Here is a 17,336-nt window from a genome sequence, read left to right as displayed (position 1 = left end):
CCACACCCTCCTCCTCCCCCTCATCTGAGTCATCCGAGACATCTGAGCCGGCTGCCGGACCCACAGGCTGGCCCTGAGTCACAACAAATATATATGCTTATCCTCCTACATATCCCCATAACAATTGGGAGGGGGGAGGTAGTAGGGAGGATGGGGGAGAGGGGAGGAGAGTGTGTGAGTGTCATCCATGAAATTCGGTGGCTGAAATTCTTCTAGAAAGCTTAAGTTGTTGTAAGCTATCCAGCTTGTTTTTTCTGTCTGATGGGAGGCTATATAAATTCGATCAAACAAACAAACAAATGAATCTTTCTGCTTTCCTAAAATAGTTCAACAATTTAACTACTACAACTGCTTGGCTATATTCCTATAACACCTTGACTATATTCTCTATTCCAGGGCTTTTCAACCAGTGGTACAGGTACCACCTGTGGTACAGTGGCACCTGACAGGTGGTACACGACCATCCTAGAAAAGTGATAGCGGGGGAGGGGAATGAGCTGAACCAGTGGCAGCATCACACAAGTCTGAGCAAGAGACGGCTGGAGCTGCAGGGCTGTCAGGGCTCAGCGGAACCACCAGGATCAGTGCCAGGCTCCAGCTGGAGCTCGGCACTGATCCTAGCGCTTCTGAGCCCAGAAGAAGTGCCGATCAGCTGGAATGTTGCAGCATCTCCAGGGTCTTGTGATTTACATTCAGATGCTTGGCAAGTGATTCATATCCAGGATCCCAGGGTCATGTGAAGTGACCAAAGCCTTCTGCAACCACCCAGTAGAAGGGGGGAATAAAAACTAAACACCCCCCCACCCCACCCCCTGCGGCCAATCCTCAACAAAAATGCTCACAACAATGAAAACCTCGGACAGGAAGAAGAATGCCGCCAGGCAGGCAGGCAGGCAGGTGTCTTTCTCGGCTGGGGCTTAGGGGGCACTTTTTTAGTACCATTGTAACTTCGAACAGTCACTAAGCGAACTGTTGTAAGTCGAGGACTACCTGTACTTCATCACTTTTTTCCTTTTTTTTTTTTGTCATCAAGTTTTTGATACCTTGCAAGGCAGGTGGTGGTACTCGGATGTTGCCATATCCTAAAAGTGGTACAATGGGTGAAAAGGTTGAAAAGCCCTGCTCTATTCCAGCTGCCATTGCTGGATTGCTTTCTTGGACGGACATTGCTTAATCAGGGTTGTCAAACTGCCGGCCCATGGGCCGGATGCCTCATGACAAAACCGCACCCATCCCATTGCCGGTAATGCAAAAAAAAAAGTCATGATACATCGTGACACATCACATGACTTGAGAGTTTGACACCCCTGGCATAAATTAAACTAACTAAGAGGCTATTAAGGAATTTCTAGGCTATCCTGGATCAGACAGAGCTGTAGTTGGTGAATGAGGCATAGGATACAAGCATTCCTTGTCCCTGAGGCCCTATTTTGGCCTATTTATCCAAGAGAGGATAATTCCCAGCAGCGCCTAACTTTAATTTAGATAGAACCCCTTTTCTTTGGATTCCATTTCCTTCAGGCAACTGCCAAATATCTGCATAGCTACTTTTGATTCTGGTGGAAACCAGTGATAGGTTAAGGATTATGGTCACTCTGTACTCCAGATATCCAATGACAGCTCCCAGCAATTGAGGGAACATAAAGCGACCCCAGAACAGAGCGACCCCAGAACGCAATTGCTCTTGGGTTACAGATTTGCAAGTAAGAATGGAAACACTGCAACTTGTCTCTCTCCAATTTTCACCTCTAAGTCACCTCTAAGTATGAAGAAAGGCTATGGGAAAATCACTGTGAATCAACAGAATAGTACTTTTTTTTCTCTTTAATCTTGCAAGACAGGCTAAGATAATTTTTTTTTTAGTTTAATCTTAATTCTTAGTTTCAAAATGAATTCCTCATATATATATTACTCACCGGACTCTTGCAAATATCTATATACGAGGAAGTTAACCTCATCACTGCTTATACTCATCTTTATGCCCGCTTAAACCATGAGGTCACGATGAAGGATATAACCCTAAAAAATATAAAAAATAATAATACAGCATGTTAGGAATAAGCAGTAAGTGGATTTTTGTCCAAAAACCTGATTTATTGCACATAATGTAATTGTGTCTATAAAGGGACATTTTTCAAGTCTAGTAAGAGAATAGTTAGGAGGCATCCAGGTAATGACCATGCACAAATAACAAAACAAAACAAAAACAAAACAACCATTTATTACTTTATCTACCCTACCTGTGTTTTCTTCAGTGAACGATTACTAGCATATATGCATACTCATTAATAAGAGATGAATTTCTGTTCAGTAATCCACTGAAAAAGCTTCGCATTACATATATGAGGGATCATCATATCCATAAGTCCATGGGCATCTGGAACTTCCCTAGTCCTTCCAAAATGTTGTTGTTGTTGTTATTGATGATGATGATGATGATAATGATTTGAGCAAAATCTCATGAGATTTAGGACACGACTTCAGGAGTAAGATTGCCGAAATCCTGCAAACATCTTATAGGATTTGGGATAGCTTTAAAAAAGAAAAATATGTCAGTGTCCCGGCTATCATGTGAAATAGTGCAATGGAAAATCTGCTGCCCACAAACACAGACATATACATAAAATAACTGTTGAAATGGGGCATTATAAAAGCACATTTAGAAGATGCTTCTAATCAATCTTTGGAGGAGTGGATAAATAGGTCAAAATATGAAAACTGCAGGAATGGAAATAATTCAGTCTTACACCTGTACTGCAGATGCTGCATTAGTTTTTGGTGAGCTTGTAGGTACAATTCAAAGAGCTGGTTTTCACGTAATAAAGCCCTAGATAGCTTAGCTTCCAAGTATCTCCAAGATCATGTTTTCCAGTTGGGACTGGCCTGACCTGTGCATTTATCCTGGATGAAATATTCACCATTCCCTGCACACCTAAGACTGTGAGCTGCTAGTGAAGATAGTACTTATCCTTCGGGAGTCCTTCGGGAAAGGGCGGTATATAAATCCAATAAAAAATAAAAATAAATAAATCCTTGTTGGCACCAATACTGTGTGACAACCTCCCAGAGAGGTAATGCTCCACCAGTCCTGCCGTCTTCTCTGGCTAAAGCAAAACACTTTCAAAACACCTTCAAGTTCCATTTTGCTATCACGTAGATGAAGCTTTAGCACAACTATCATTACTATGATCCTACAAATATTACTGTTCAATTTCACTGGATTTCTAGTATGATTTCTACTGCAAATTGGTTCAATTCAGTGGCATACAAGTATAAAATTACTGAGGCCTGTAGGAAAAAGGATTGGAGTGGGTAAGTGGAAAACTTAGAATACAAGTGTGGGAGAGAGAAAAACAAGCAAAGAGAATGTGTCTGGTTTCCTAAAAGCTGTTTACAGGTTGTTTACATTGCATGCATACACACACATACATACAATATATGTGTGCATATTTGGAAAATTGTTAACAGTCAATGATTTGACCAGCTTGGTGGCTTTTTTCTAGTCCATCTTGTCTGACCTTGGAAATGCTTAACAGGAACTGGTTAATGCATGGATGGAAAACTGCAAGCAAATTCCAATATTTGGGGCTAGAATGGGAAATCAGAATAAAAGCACAGACATAGGCAGTGACAAAGCACTTATGCTGTACTGCCAAAAATGCTACGTGGCTGTGTCCATGCTCATAAAGTCTCTAGAACTCAAATTCAGTTCAAGGAGATTTTTTTACCTTTCAACCATGTTTTGATTTGTATTCCAATCTTTCCAGCAAATAACTCCTCGCTCAACCAATATTTTTGCAGTTTGCAAGAATATAAGCACCACAGTTGCCCCAAAAGCAGGGAAGGGAAAGGAATGAGCAAAACAAGATGTATAACTCAAAAGCACTGAAGGAGATGCTCTAGTTGATGTATGGGAAGTTATTTATTCATCAAAGATTAAATTCCCAGTGACAGGCTGGGGATTTGGATGAAACCAACATTTTTAAATAAAAAGCAGTCTGAAGGAAATCACACTCAACTAGTATTTTTTTAAACAACAACAACAACAACAACTGTAAAATGGTTGTTAAAATATAGCCACATGAATTTTTGTCTTTTACTGTACCAGGGGGGATTTTGTTTACTATAACTGTTTTTTTAAAGGTTAAGAGCCCCACAAATTACTAAGCCTCAATAATGTTTTCCAAAGGTTGATCAAAGTGTTCTAAGAGAAAAAAAGAAATGAGAGAATAAAATTGTATTATGAATATATATAAGAGGTTTCCATCAGAATGGACATGAGAGGGCAGTATGACATAAGTATTTGAAACAGCCAACAGCGAGTGACAAATCAAAGGAAGCTTGTGAACTAAATGGGGATTATTTTTTCCAGTGAGAGTATCACAGACTAACCTGATTAGAAAGGCCTAATCTACAGGTACTGATTATTTCAAGAGACATCCAAAATAAGCATGCCTGTCTTTGTCCACTGTGATCCTTTCATCTTTTGCATGCCTGAAGCAGCAAAGCACAGCAGAAATTCTTGCTATGCCACAAGGTACATCGCCTGGACTCCAGCCTTAATTAAAATCTTATCCAAATGTTGCCTCAATGTTGGCCAACAAAGGAGAATCAAGATTCTTCACAAAGAACAAAAAGCCCAGAAATATAAAATGTGTTGTTTCAAGAATAGAAACCCCCACGTGGCACCCTGGACAGCAAGAAACCCAGAGACACTTCTCTTGATGCCAGCCTTTTTTAAAAGACTAGTTTAATTTAAAGTCAAACTTTAAAAAGAAACTGGCATGCCATAACGTAAGCCGCTAGCTTCCAAAATCAGCTTTATTTTCAGTTGTCTTAAATTCCACAAATTCCATAGGTTAGCTTTTTTTTTCCCAGGCTGAGGGGATCAAAGCGCTGCAAAAAAAGTGAGCATGGCTAGAATGAAAAAGGTACAAAATACATTTAATTTAATTAATAAAATATAGTTCACATGTAATTGTCCATAATTTCCCCCTTCTTAAAAAATGGTGGAATTCAATGGAGGCAGCAGCCTATGACTCTGGCTTTCAGATTATGCATTGCTGTTGTAAACATTCTTAGAAATAAAAGTGGTCATCACTGTAGCCCAGTGCTTTGTTTATAAGGACACCTACTTGTCTATAAAATAATTTTAAAGGCATATTTGACTGTTGGGATGCATCCAGGGAAAATAGAAAGGGAGGCAACATATTGTTTGCCATCAATCACTAGTGTTTTGCAGCTGGCAGCCATTTTGTGAATGGGCAAAGCCAGCATGACAGCCATTTTGAGGATGGGCATGTCCATTCTTACACCAGTCATTTTTCTTTTCTTAAAGTGCCTACAATTTACAGTGTCAAGCTGTCAAATGTGCCCCTAGCCCAACTGTTTGGGATCAGTGCCTCAGGGACTTTTCAGAGACAGGTGTTTTCTAAAAGAGACAACATTTCCCTTTTCACTCTGGTTTTTATACCTGTAATTTTCACCAGAAAACATCCTGCAGCCTTACACTCGTTGCAGAATTAAATTGTAGCCTCCAGCCAGATAGGGATTGTCTATGTCTAATTTGGGGTCATGTCAAAATCTGATTAATTTGTTGAATAACAAGCTTATCACCCATAGATACATTAAATCACAAGCATCCAGAAATCTGATGAGGTGGGAATATGTCAGGACACAAACAATCAAATCCTTTATTTAAAAAGCATGGTTAATTATTATATTATTCTATAAAAATGGATCTTGGACACACACTCTCTCTTCTGAAATCCCATGTTGCAATGAAGGTCTTAAAAAGGAGAAGCAGCTGCTACACTCATCATAAGATGGCTCTGGTAAGGTCCACTTCTGGATTTCAGCCATTTCTTGCAAAACTAAGTAAGTCAAAGGCATTTTCTGCTTTCTATGATGTTTATTTAATACTAAAAAATTCCCAAGAGAATTTTTTTAAGGAACCGCCAAAGAGTAGGCAAGAATGAGATTGTGTGGCCTGGTTGATTAGAACAGAGAAAATGGTGCAATTAGGAAATGCACCTCCCAAATGCCTTTATATCTGAATTAGAGTTGGTTTCTCCTTTGCTTCCCCTCAATGGGGCTTTGACATGGGCTGCTCACTTGCTCTTCATCGCTGTTGGATTATAAATAAGCCCCTGTGTTTATCCAGCCAGGGCCTAACCTCTGCCAAAAATGCTTTTCTCTTCTCCCTCCCCGTTTTTTGTCGGTATGAATCAGGTTCGACTGTACTCAGATTGCAGTAAGAATCCAAGGGAGACCAGTGTTTGGATAAACAATGTACAAAGTCTCGGTGCTAATGAATATGCAGCGGTACAGAATGAGTTCAAATTCCATGCCTCTTATGTGGAAACTATCAAACCACACATACTGGAATGATCATACTTGGAACACAATTGTTCGTGGTCCATGTACAGCCCCACACACTCTCTCTTACTCTTTTGGCTGTTCCTTTAAAAAAGATCATGTCTGTAGCCACCATGAAAAAATGTTTGAAGTGGCAACTGAAATATGATCTCCCCAATCCAAATTTAAACATCCTGGCTGTCCAAGGATGAGGGCATGACACAGAGCAGCAATGCTGGCTGATCATGTCACAGTTTCACTGCAGATTTCTAAGGTTGATGCCAACTTTCAAATCTTGGATGGATTTTATGGCCGCATTATAAATACCTAATACATAACAGGGGAATGAAACAGAAATGCTGACCTAACCTTTTACAGTATCTATAGGCTGTGCCTCAGTGTTGATATGAACTTTACTGATGTGAAAGTTACAGCTGTGAAGTAATCTGTAAATGTCTCACAACACATTCACTAAGTTTAGGAAAACAATCTGTTTCAACATCCAGCCCAAAAACAGTATTTGCAACAATGTCCTTCAATTGTTTTCTTACAGACACAAAACAAGAACACAAACCAGGAAGTCAAAGTAGGCAAGGACAACTTGAGCAAGCTAAATTGAGACTGGCAATAAAACCTATTTTAAGTGATAACTTCTTTTAATATATTCTCCTGTTCATTCTGATCCATGAGAAGATAACTTGCATCTAGCAGATTAGAAAAAGTTAGCAGGTAGTTCCGATAACAAATTCCACTTGGGTTGGGAGGCTGGAAGTTATATGTTATAAATGATAATGCAGAACTGAAAAGATCAAGTTACAGATTAGTTTTGGGATCCAATAAATCCATCTGGTATGTTATTTAATCAATGTATAGGCCACCTCCATTACCTTAACAACACCAGGCAGTGTATAACAATATAATATAATGAAAAAAAGCATAGAAAACATTAATAATCCATGTCAGGGGGACAATGCAGAAGTTATGCTGACTCGAACACACGTCATTCAAAGTCAAGATCAAGGTCACGTATGAGGCCTGCTCAAAGAGACGGGGGTGGGGGGTGAAGTCGATGGAGACATCAGAGAGATTGTGATAAAGAAGTAGAGGCGGACACAAAGGTGTTCCACCTCCAAGATGCTACTGCTTTACCAATGAACCAGGAACATGCTAACTCCAACTGGTCTCAACAAATGAGGAGACAATCCGAAAAATCACGAGAAAGGTATTCCTGCAGGAATGTATGAAGGATTTTATGACTGACAACCGGCACTTGGAAATGTATCTTAAGGCTCTCCTCCTCCTCCTCTCACTGGAGCTTACAAAGGACATTTTTGTAGAAGGCAATACAGGGTTAGGCCACAACTACTTGTTTTGTCTCATTCTAGATTAGCTGTAGCGAGAGCAAGTCATGGGTATGTACAAAAAAAAAAGCTATTGTGGTCACTGATCTGTCAACTAGGTTTTAGCAGAGGGTAGCTTTCCAACTTCCAAGCAAACTATTAGAAACAGCGGTTGATCAATGCTAGCAGAGCCGTTAGATGTTGGGCTTGTCGACCAGAAAGTCAGCAGTTCGAGATCTATGTACCAGCTCCTGCCCACCTAGCACTTTGAAAGCATGTAAATGAAAGTAGATAAATAAGTATCACTTCATTGGGAAGGTAACTGTTCCGAGTGCCTTTGGAATACTGTCATGGCTACATGATGACAGAAGCCTTCAGACAATGTTGGTTCCCTCGGCTAGGAAACGGAGATAAGCGCTGCCCCCTAGAGATGGATGTGACTGATCACTAACCCTTAAAAGATGCTCCTTACCACCTTCAGTTTCCCAATTTCCAAACAAACCATTAGACTACTATTAATTTTTTTATAGGTGATTGCCCAAAGTCATTCTTGGAAATAGAGATGATATGCCATAACTTGATATTATGCTTTGTAGCCAGTCTGGTTTTGCCTTTCTTTCTCTTAAAAGTAAAGCATCATAGAATAGCGGTGTCTACTGACTTCATAATACCTAATACCCAGAGTGTTAAAACTAAATTAGAAGGCTGTAGTAGAATAGGTAATTTGCCCATACAGTGCACTAAATTCCATCTTTAAAGTCAAAATTAATAACAACAGAGTTCTGTTCGACTCTATCTACTTACGTTGATGGTAGAATGCAGAAATACGTAAGCCATGGGGGAAATATTTCCCCCACACCAAAAAAATTTTTTATGCAATACGCCTATTTCCCCCTTTTACTATCTTAAATTCAGTTTGCTATTTTAGAAACATACCATGAAATACCTGTAACTTGAATTTGTTACACAATTATCATGTTGGTATGTGTGTGAGTGTCGTCTAGTCAGATAATAACCCCGTTCACTAACTGTGTTTGTGCACATGAATTAAAAGCTGGAGAATTCTAAGAAAACCTGGAAGTCTCAATGTTCTCATTTTGGTAAATAAAGAAACCGGCCAGCAATGCAATAAATCAATTACATCCAATGAGGCCCAGTCATAAGAGATGCACTGAACTCTAGATTAAAAAAAATCAGCATGTCACACTGAACTCTAGATTAAAAAAAAATCACCATGTCACCCTGTCAAGGTATACCAGTCTAGATGCCAGTTATAAGTGCTAATATGCATTTTATTATAAGATTGTAGTAACAGAATCTTGCAAATCTGAAAGTGTCCTCCCTCCCCCTTATCATCATGACAACTAGGGAGAGTCATGCCTCAGATGCTTGTTCATTTTTACATTTCTGTCCAGCCTCAGATTTCAGTTATCTGACAGTTGCCTTAATTGCAGCTCTTCCCTGTTCCTCAAGGTTAATCCAACTGTCCATTACAACAATAAGCAGAACAGGACTCAATTCACCATACTTATTCAATGAAAATGAGGACCCAGATTGTTGGGGGCAATAAGCTGACTTTGTAATAATGCTGCTTGGGGGGCCCCAAAAGCCCTAATAAGCAGGCATATACATAGAATGAAGGCTATTGCTAAGCACATTGGTTTGTGCTTAAATTGTAAGCCGCCCTGAGTCTTCGGAGAAGGGTGGGATATAAATGGGATTAAAATAAAAAAATAAATAAAAAATGGCAGTGCCCCCAGTACAACTCACCCAAAGGATTGCTGCTATGGGGGGAAAAAGGGGGGGGGAGAGAGACAGTATGTTGAGCTATTTAATGAAAGAGAAGATGCTGATTGTTTGTTGCCATCTGTGCACATGGATTACTGACACTCAGCAAAGACCTTATTATGAATGAAAACATTTTGGAAATATAAAGAATAGCAATATTTGAGCATCCTTTTTTTACTATATTCCTTATTTTATAAATAAAGTATTTCACTAGTGTTTCATAAATGTTTCGCTCTTCAATTCTCAGAAAAGCAAAACAAAACAAGATCTGGATTTATATTATATTATATTTTTAAAAAAGGGACGCGGTGGCTCAGTGGGTTAGGACGCTGAGCTTGTTGATCAGAAGGTCGGCAGTTTGGCGGGTCGAATCCCGAGTGCCGCGTAACAGAGTGAGCGCCTGTTACTCGTCCCAGCTTCTGCCAACCTAGCCGTTCAAAAGCACGTAAAAATGCAAGTAGAAAAATAGGGACCACTACGGTGGGAAGGTAACAGCGTTCCATGCGCCTTTGGCATCTAGTCATGCCGGCCACATGACCACGGAGATGTCCTTGGACAAGTGCTGGCTCTTCGGCTTTGAAACGGAGATGAGCACTGGCCCCTAGAGTCGGAAACGACTAGCACGCATGTGCGGGGGAACCTTTACCTTTATATTAAAAATTTTCAGGCCATCACATCTTTACCTATTATTTTCAGCATTCTGCCTCCAGGGTAGCCAGTGCACTATTCTATTCATATTTCCCAGGAAATATAATAGTACTGAATTATTTTTCCTTAAGTTTCTGTATTCATCACTACCTTGCCATTAGGTAGGTGTTTCAGCTGCAATTTAACCAAAGAGAGGATCAAAGCTTTGTCCCGATTTACCCATGAAATATTACAAGTATGCCAAATTTCATATAGTTTATGCAAAATGATAATTTCCAATGAGCGTCCTCTTAGATTGAATAAACTGCCCTAGCATAACTCAAAGAAGTGAAGCTGGGTGAAAAGTCATTCATTTAAAAGTCATTACAGAAGCAAATTCGTATAATGAATAGGTAGCTCATACATTTTAAATGCATTATGTCTTTTATCAAACAGTATTTATTAGGTATTAATTTGAATTAAGTCTGATATTTTTCTAGCGTGCAAACCTCCCTCTGAGTTCTTAAATATTGTCTCCTGCAGAAAGTTACTGATCTACCTCTATAATCTGTCAAATTTCTAGGCTTTTGTGCGTGTAATCATATTAATTTTAGGAGCAGGTTTTTTTCCAAGTTGACAACTAAAAAAAACATCTCTACAATTTCATGATATCTAAATTTGCTTTTTTCTTAAAAACAGTTTTCACAAATTACAGATGTTAGGGATTATCTGAAAGATTTATTTCTCAATTATATTTTACTTGAACTAATCTTTTAGAATCCAGTATTCTTACTTGTTTAAGAGTTGCTGTTGATTTTGATGGCCTTAGATATCTATATTATAAATAAGTAAAATTTTAACTACTCCAGCAGAGTTAACCTTGTGGCAAGCTACATTCCCCATGGTAGATACAGCCAGAATCAAAAGTGGACATGTCTTCTTTCTAATGGTTTGCAAATCGATTGTATGCATAAGGCTTTTTGAAATTTGGCTGCCAAACATATGGAAAGCCAGTTGTGCGTATCTGCTCTAGATATATTTTTTTCTTCAATTAGAAAAGAAGGCTTTCTACGTGTCAACAAAATTAGCTTACCGTATTTTCCGGCGTATAAGACAACTTTTTAACCCATGAAAATCATCTCAAAAGTTGGGGGGTCGTCTTATACGTCCAGTCGTCTTATACGCCAGAAAATCAGCGAGCCCGGGAAGGCACGCCCTCCCCTCTCACTGTGGAGGAAGCAGGGCAGTCTGGCGTATGGCGGGAGCCGGCAGGGCAGTCCTGCGCACGCGTGCGCTCCCCGGCTGTTAAGGAGCACTCCTTAGCAGCCGGGGAGTATGCGCGTGTGCAGGACTGCCCTGCCGGCTCCCGCCCGACGCTCTTCCCTCTTGAGGCAGCATCGCTCCCCGGCTCCTATCCTAAATGTGAGCCAATTGACAAGTGTCTGCAACGGTCGTAAGTGTGAAAAACGATAACAAATCACTTTTTTCAGCACCGTTGTAATGGCAAATGGTCACTAAAGGAACTGTTGTAAGTCGAGGACTACCTGTGGCCCCTCTCCCCAAATTTGCAACCCTTTAAAAATCCACAAAAAGTAAAAGATGAAACATTATATTGTAAATAGAACGAAGCAGTGTAGTAACAAAAAGGAGGAAATGTTGAGTCACATATGTCCGATGTCTTTTACCTGAGTGGCAGGGTATAGATATGGCTTCTTTAAGGCACCCCCTTCCAAGTTTACCGGATGTGCTCCTCTAGGGCAGGGGTACCCACCACCGGTCCGTGGACGGGTACCGGGCCTTGGCATGCCAGCAACCGGTCCGCACAAGCAAGAAAACCCCCATCCGCAGGATGCAGGCAGCACACAAAACCATGCACCCTCTGGTCTATGGAAAAACCTCTCTCCATGGAACCGGTTCCTGGGGCCCAAAAGGTTGGGGACCTCTGCTCTAGGGTCTTAAAATATTTTTCCTGCTTTAGCTCTGAATATTGCCTACCTCTGAAAATCACTGCATAGATAAAATATGGCATTAATTACTGACAACTTGAGCTACTTGAAAGGTTTGAAAAAATTTCTGATTAACTACATTACTCAAGGTTATTATTCTTCCTTGGTATGAGTTTGCCTGGCAAATGAGATCTTTGGCCCCAAAGCAAGCTATCCCATTGGCCTACTCCTGTCGTGTTCCTGTCAGAGAAGACTGTGTAATCTTTGAATTTGGGGGATCTTTGTGTATTGTCCTGTAGGTCCTGTCTCGTGCCCTTTATAATTCCTATTTTCCCTGAAAAAATCCTCACATTCCTTTTATCTTTTCCACCAATATGATACTTGGTGATGGGCAGATATTTGCCTACACTTAAGCAAAAGCTTTGCCTAGACTTTTAAGCTTTAGTGACCTAATTTAAGGCAGCCTAGTCTTTATCTCTCTCGATAAAAAAGTGAACAGAAAAAGCAAATGACATGACGCCGCCAGCTTGTAATTTTCTAAGGAAAGAAAATTATGGGGTTTTGTTTATTGTTTTAAAGAGCTGGGGAGAGATTAGTGTAACAGAAAACAAATGCTAAAATGAAAGCTACATTCTCATAGGCTGCTAGACTAAGCATAAAGCTCAAAACAGTTGCACACATACAGTAGGTCAGCCATTTCTAGTGGAACAGGATTAAACACAGATAAGGAGTATTTCTCAAACATATCCAGAGAAAAATATTATAATATTTAGCTCTGGATATCTTATATAAGATAATGCTGTCATCATTGTCTTCGTACTGGGAGGATCATAAGCAATTAGGGCAAATCTCTGTCCTACGAAAACACTAAACTGAACTTCCTTTACATCAGGAACACCAATAGATTTATTTTATTTTTTATTTTAACTTCATTTATATCCCGCCCTTCTCCGAAGACTCAGGGCGGCTTACAAACTTAGCAGTAGCTAAGTAGATCAGAATCTGATTGCTGATAGGTCAGAATTTTACTCACAAGTAAGATTCTGAGCAGTAGACAGAAAGAATGAAACACTCTTCTTGGCACTATCTAAAAAGATAATTTGGAAGCTTTCTAGAAATAATCTACCAAAACCAGCCCACAACCCACATCTTCTACAGCACTAAAGTCTCTTTTGCTACAAAATAATAAAAATCCAAACTTTGGACCTGGAAGGCACATTTGCAATTTAAATATCATGGACAAGCTTATTTATTAAACTGCTGCCTTGATATCTCTTGGAAGTACTGAAAACAGTCGAAGGAAGGAAGGAAGGAAGGAAGGAAGGAAGGAAGGAAGGAAGGAAGGAAGGAAGGAAGGAAGGAAGGAAGGAAGGAAGGAAGGAAGGATGGATCTTACTTCTTGTAGCTAAAAACATGGAAAGGCTGGAGGTGAGTCATAAGTATAGTTAAGAACTGCACTATAATTTCCAAAATAGGAAAAGATATATCAAGAGAGGGGAAGAAGAAATTTCATGGCCTGCACTAAATAAATAATAGCAGTAATTTATTTCTTTCAAAATCTTTTTAAGCAGCTTTTATCCAGCCCTGCATAGGAAAGTGGTCAACACTAACTCCTGTCATAAAACTATGCAGGATTAGCTGGGTTAATGTACATGGGAAAGCCAAATTAAAGCAAAAACAAAACAGCCTGAAAGAAGACAATAACAAGACATGTTTATATCGTTACAAGAAAAACTACACGAAAATGACCAAAACACCACCAAAATTGATAATGTTTCTTTAAGCAGTTATAAGTCATACAATGTGAGCTCTTCGCTATTAAATAATAATCCAGAACAGTATGGCAATAATTTTGAAACTGTTCAAGTTTAAAATAGGTTGTTCCAGCTATTTCAACTCAAAACATCCGTTCTGAGTTTGGAATACTTCCAAAATAATTGGAACTATCCACTTCAACCTTGAAACATTTCAAATTCAGAACATTTTGCCACCCCCTATTAATTCAAGGGTATGTAGCATCACCAATTTTTGACAACCTAACACTGGATGGCGGTCTTAGAAGGAGTAGCGTAATTAGGTTCTTCTCTAAGCTCATCATGATAAAAAAGCACAACTGCTAGATCTGTGATAGGAAGAAATTAGTCCTCACTAGATCTTTATTTGTATAATGAGGCCTGGAAACTTACAGAGCCGGCAGTTTGCACTGTTGGTACTGACCCTGTTACAATATGAATGTAAACAAATGTTCAGCAGAAACGTCAGTAGCAGCAGTTAAAATAAAGACTATGTTACTGTCACACCTGCCCCATCTTGGGCTCCTAGGAAAGAAAGACCCTTGACTCCGTTTGTGTGAAAGGTATATATTTTTTACTAAACGCCAAACGGTCACAGTACAGCAAAGCCAGAATTAGGAGTTTATGTGCGAAGGTTCCCTAGGAGGATTTCTGGGAGTTGAAGTCCACAAGTCTTAAAGTTGCCAAGGTTGAGGACCCCTGCCCTAGTTAACTTTCCCTTTCCCGATCTTTGCCCCTATTATCTTACTATTGCCCAGTTACATTAGAAGGAATTGTTTTAGTAACGTATGATGAACCAGGCGTCTTGCCTTAGGACAATAAGCCAATGTCTTGGGAAGGCATGAGGAGCGGTTTCTGTTTTCCCCTCCCAGCAGCTCCCTCCCCCCCCCATAGTCTATGGGAGACTGGCATCTTGCAAAGTGGGGCTGAAGCTCAGGATGTCAGTTCTGACAGTTACATCTGAAATGGTACTACCCTCCACCCCCTACCCTAAAAATGCTGCTCAGGCAACGTTGCCATAAATTGCCTCAAATCAATTATATGCAATGCAAATGATGCTAGAATTTAAATAAAATAAAATAAAATAAAATAAAATAAAATAAAATAAAATACCTCGGGTCAAAATGTCTGCTAACGCTCAAGCTCAGTTCCAAGGGACCTCCAGATTCTTAACCATACCTTTTTCTTTTTTAACGTAATTGCCCAATTTCCACCAACAACCTCCCCTGTAAATGCCAGGATGGACCGGAATGGAGTATAAAATATTATAGGCCTTTCCATGGGGCTGAGGGCGCTCTCAAAATTAACTCTTATCACTACTCCTGGCTTAACGACACTGAAGAGGCCGGAAACTCTCGTTAATGATGCTGTCGTAAGTTGAAAAAGCACATTACCAGACCGCTTGGTGGTGACTGTTCTGGTTGCTGCTAAAGGAGAGTCCGTGGGCTGTTATGTGAGAGTCTCGTTTGACTACGACTTCTGACTTCCTGCCACTTTCTCCAATGACTTTGCTTGTGGGAAGCCAGGAAGGGAGAATGCAAATCATGACCACGTGACCACAGAGATGCTGTGAAAGCCGTTAAGTGCAAGATTCAGTTGTAACTACTTGTTCAGTACTATGATAAGTCATCACAGTCACTGAAGGAGTGGTCGTTAAACTAGGATCACGTGAATTTATACAATTTATAGGTTGTGTGATTCTCAACAACTCTGGGTGGCTTACAATTAAAAGCATTAATAAAAAGCATACATACAGTACAATTTTTTGAGAGGCGTTATTTTCTCCTGCTGTTCCTGAATTTATTTTTCTGTAATAAATTGCCTCTCACCTAGGTTAAATGGCCGAGGTATCGCCTCTGCTAGTGGGGTGAATCACAGTCTCCTGTGGCTTATTTTTGGTCTCACATGCTAGCTTGATGCAGGCCTTAATTAACCTTGAGATCATGGCCTCGCTGTCCAATGACTATTCAAAATGCTGAATCCCTGTTCTGTTCTGTTCAGAAATATCTTGATGACTCATTTAATGGCCCTTGGTGCCAGTCCTTCTCTAATCTGGGACAGAAAGAAGAAAAGGTTGCTTCAAGTCTCTAATATAACATACGATTCTTCTTAGTCAGAAAGGTTTGTTCTACATGCACAATGATAGTGTCCAGGTGGCCAATGCAGAATTCCTTGGAGGAATGATATATGTCTCTGATCCCTGCTTGGCAGAAGTTAGAGCTACTAGAAACAGTATTTTCCTAGTCAGGTATTTCAGGTTTCTAAATGCTACTTCTATTACTATTTACTCAATCCTTATCTTTCACCAGTAAGTCTCTTAGTAATTTAATTCCACATAGTACATAAATAACATGGAAAACACAGTAAATATAATTCTCATTCAAGTTTCTTTAATGGTTAAAGGCTACCATGCTAAAAATATCATTTTAATGACTTTATATTAAGGTATTTATTTAAATGGCTTTTTGAAGCCAGAGGTTAATAAGATACTGCTCTATATTAATCAGCAGATTCCCATAAGCCTATAGTTACTCTTAAAAGTTATAAAAAGACCGGCTTTATATGCAACTATCTTGTCGAGCAGTACTCCTACAGAATATTAAGCACAGTTTTTAAGTATAAATTTCTTGTTGTAACATTATTAAGCTAAGGTAAAGATCCCTTGAGTTGAACTTGACCCATGGTGATAGAACCCATGCCAATTTTCTTGGCAATATTAAGGAAGGAGTTTGCTATTCACTATTTCAAGTATGTAATTTCAACTCTCCATTCTAAGAGCTCTGTGAGAAAGAATCGGAAGAGCCAGCAATTCTAAGGACAGTTACGTCAACCACCAACAAATGCTCAGCTTCAATGAAGCACACAACCACTGGAATATGAGAAGCAGCAGCAACTGATTTAAAGTATCATGGATATAAGGGGGTAAAATTTTAATTTGTTTTAATTGTGGGCTAGTTTTAATTTAATTCTATTTTAATTGTATTTATTTGTATTGTTTTAATTTGCCCTGTAAACCGCCCTGAGTCCTTCGGGAATAGGGTGGTATATAAAATCAATTAAATAAATAAATAAAATAAACTGTAGCATTATGTTGATGTGGACAATTAATTGTCCAATATGACGATACTAATTTTTAATAAAAGTCTCTTATCTAGCTATGCTGGGTCAGAGATACTATAGCTAAGTCCAAACCTAGCAGTCAAATTAATCTGTGTGAAGTCAAGAGACTGAAATTTACTGTCAAGCCCTGATCAGACTAATGTTAAACCCTGGAATTTCCAAGTAGTCTCCTGGTAATAGCCAGGATGGTCTCATTTTGCTTCTAATATCAGCCAGCAAAAACCCATCTGGTTTTATTTTCAAACTTTTATGAAAGCACCCAAAATATTATTTTTTCAGTTCACTCATCAACTCAGGTTTCATTTAATTATCAATTATCTTCAATTACAATTATATTTGAGCTTTTCGTTTTGATATAGTTTATC

General features: G+C 39.3%; 1 protein-coding gene across 3 annotated transcripts in view; it reads right to left on the bottom strand.

Annotated features, from left to right (window-relative positions):
- TBL1XR1 (TBL1X/Y related 1) overlaps positions 1-17,336 on the bottom strand; it is a 239,898-nt gene that overhangs the window by 50,142 nt on the left and 172,420 nt on the right. For 2 of the 3 annotated variants that reach the window (XM_081328269.1, XM_081328271.1), the window contains 2 exons: positions 2,241-2,532; positions 1,917-2,019 (listed from right to left, as the gene is read on the bottom strand). In XM_081328269.1, the coding sequence (XP_081184395.1) occupies positions 1,917-1,974 (58 nt within the window). In that variant the 5' untranslated portion in view covers positions 1,975-2,019; positions 2,241-2,532. The remainder of the gene's footprint in view (positions 1-1,916; positions 2,020-2,240; positions 2,533-17,336) is intronic. The other variant, XM_081328270.1, reaches the window with a different exon arrangement.

The sequence above is a fragment of the Vipera berus genome, assembly GCF_964194415.1.
Source record: "Vipera berus genome assembly, chromosome: 5".
Taxonomy (NCBI): Eukaryota; Metazoa; Chordata; class Lepidosauria; order Squamata; family Viperidae; genus Vipera; species Vipera berus.
This window is presented reverse-complemented; position numbering and strand designations above follow the sequence as displayed.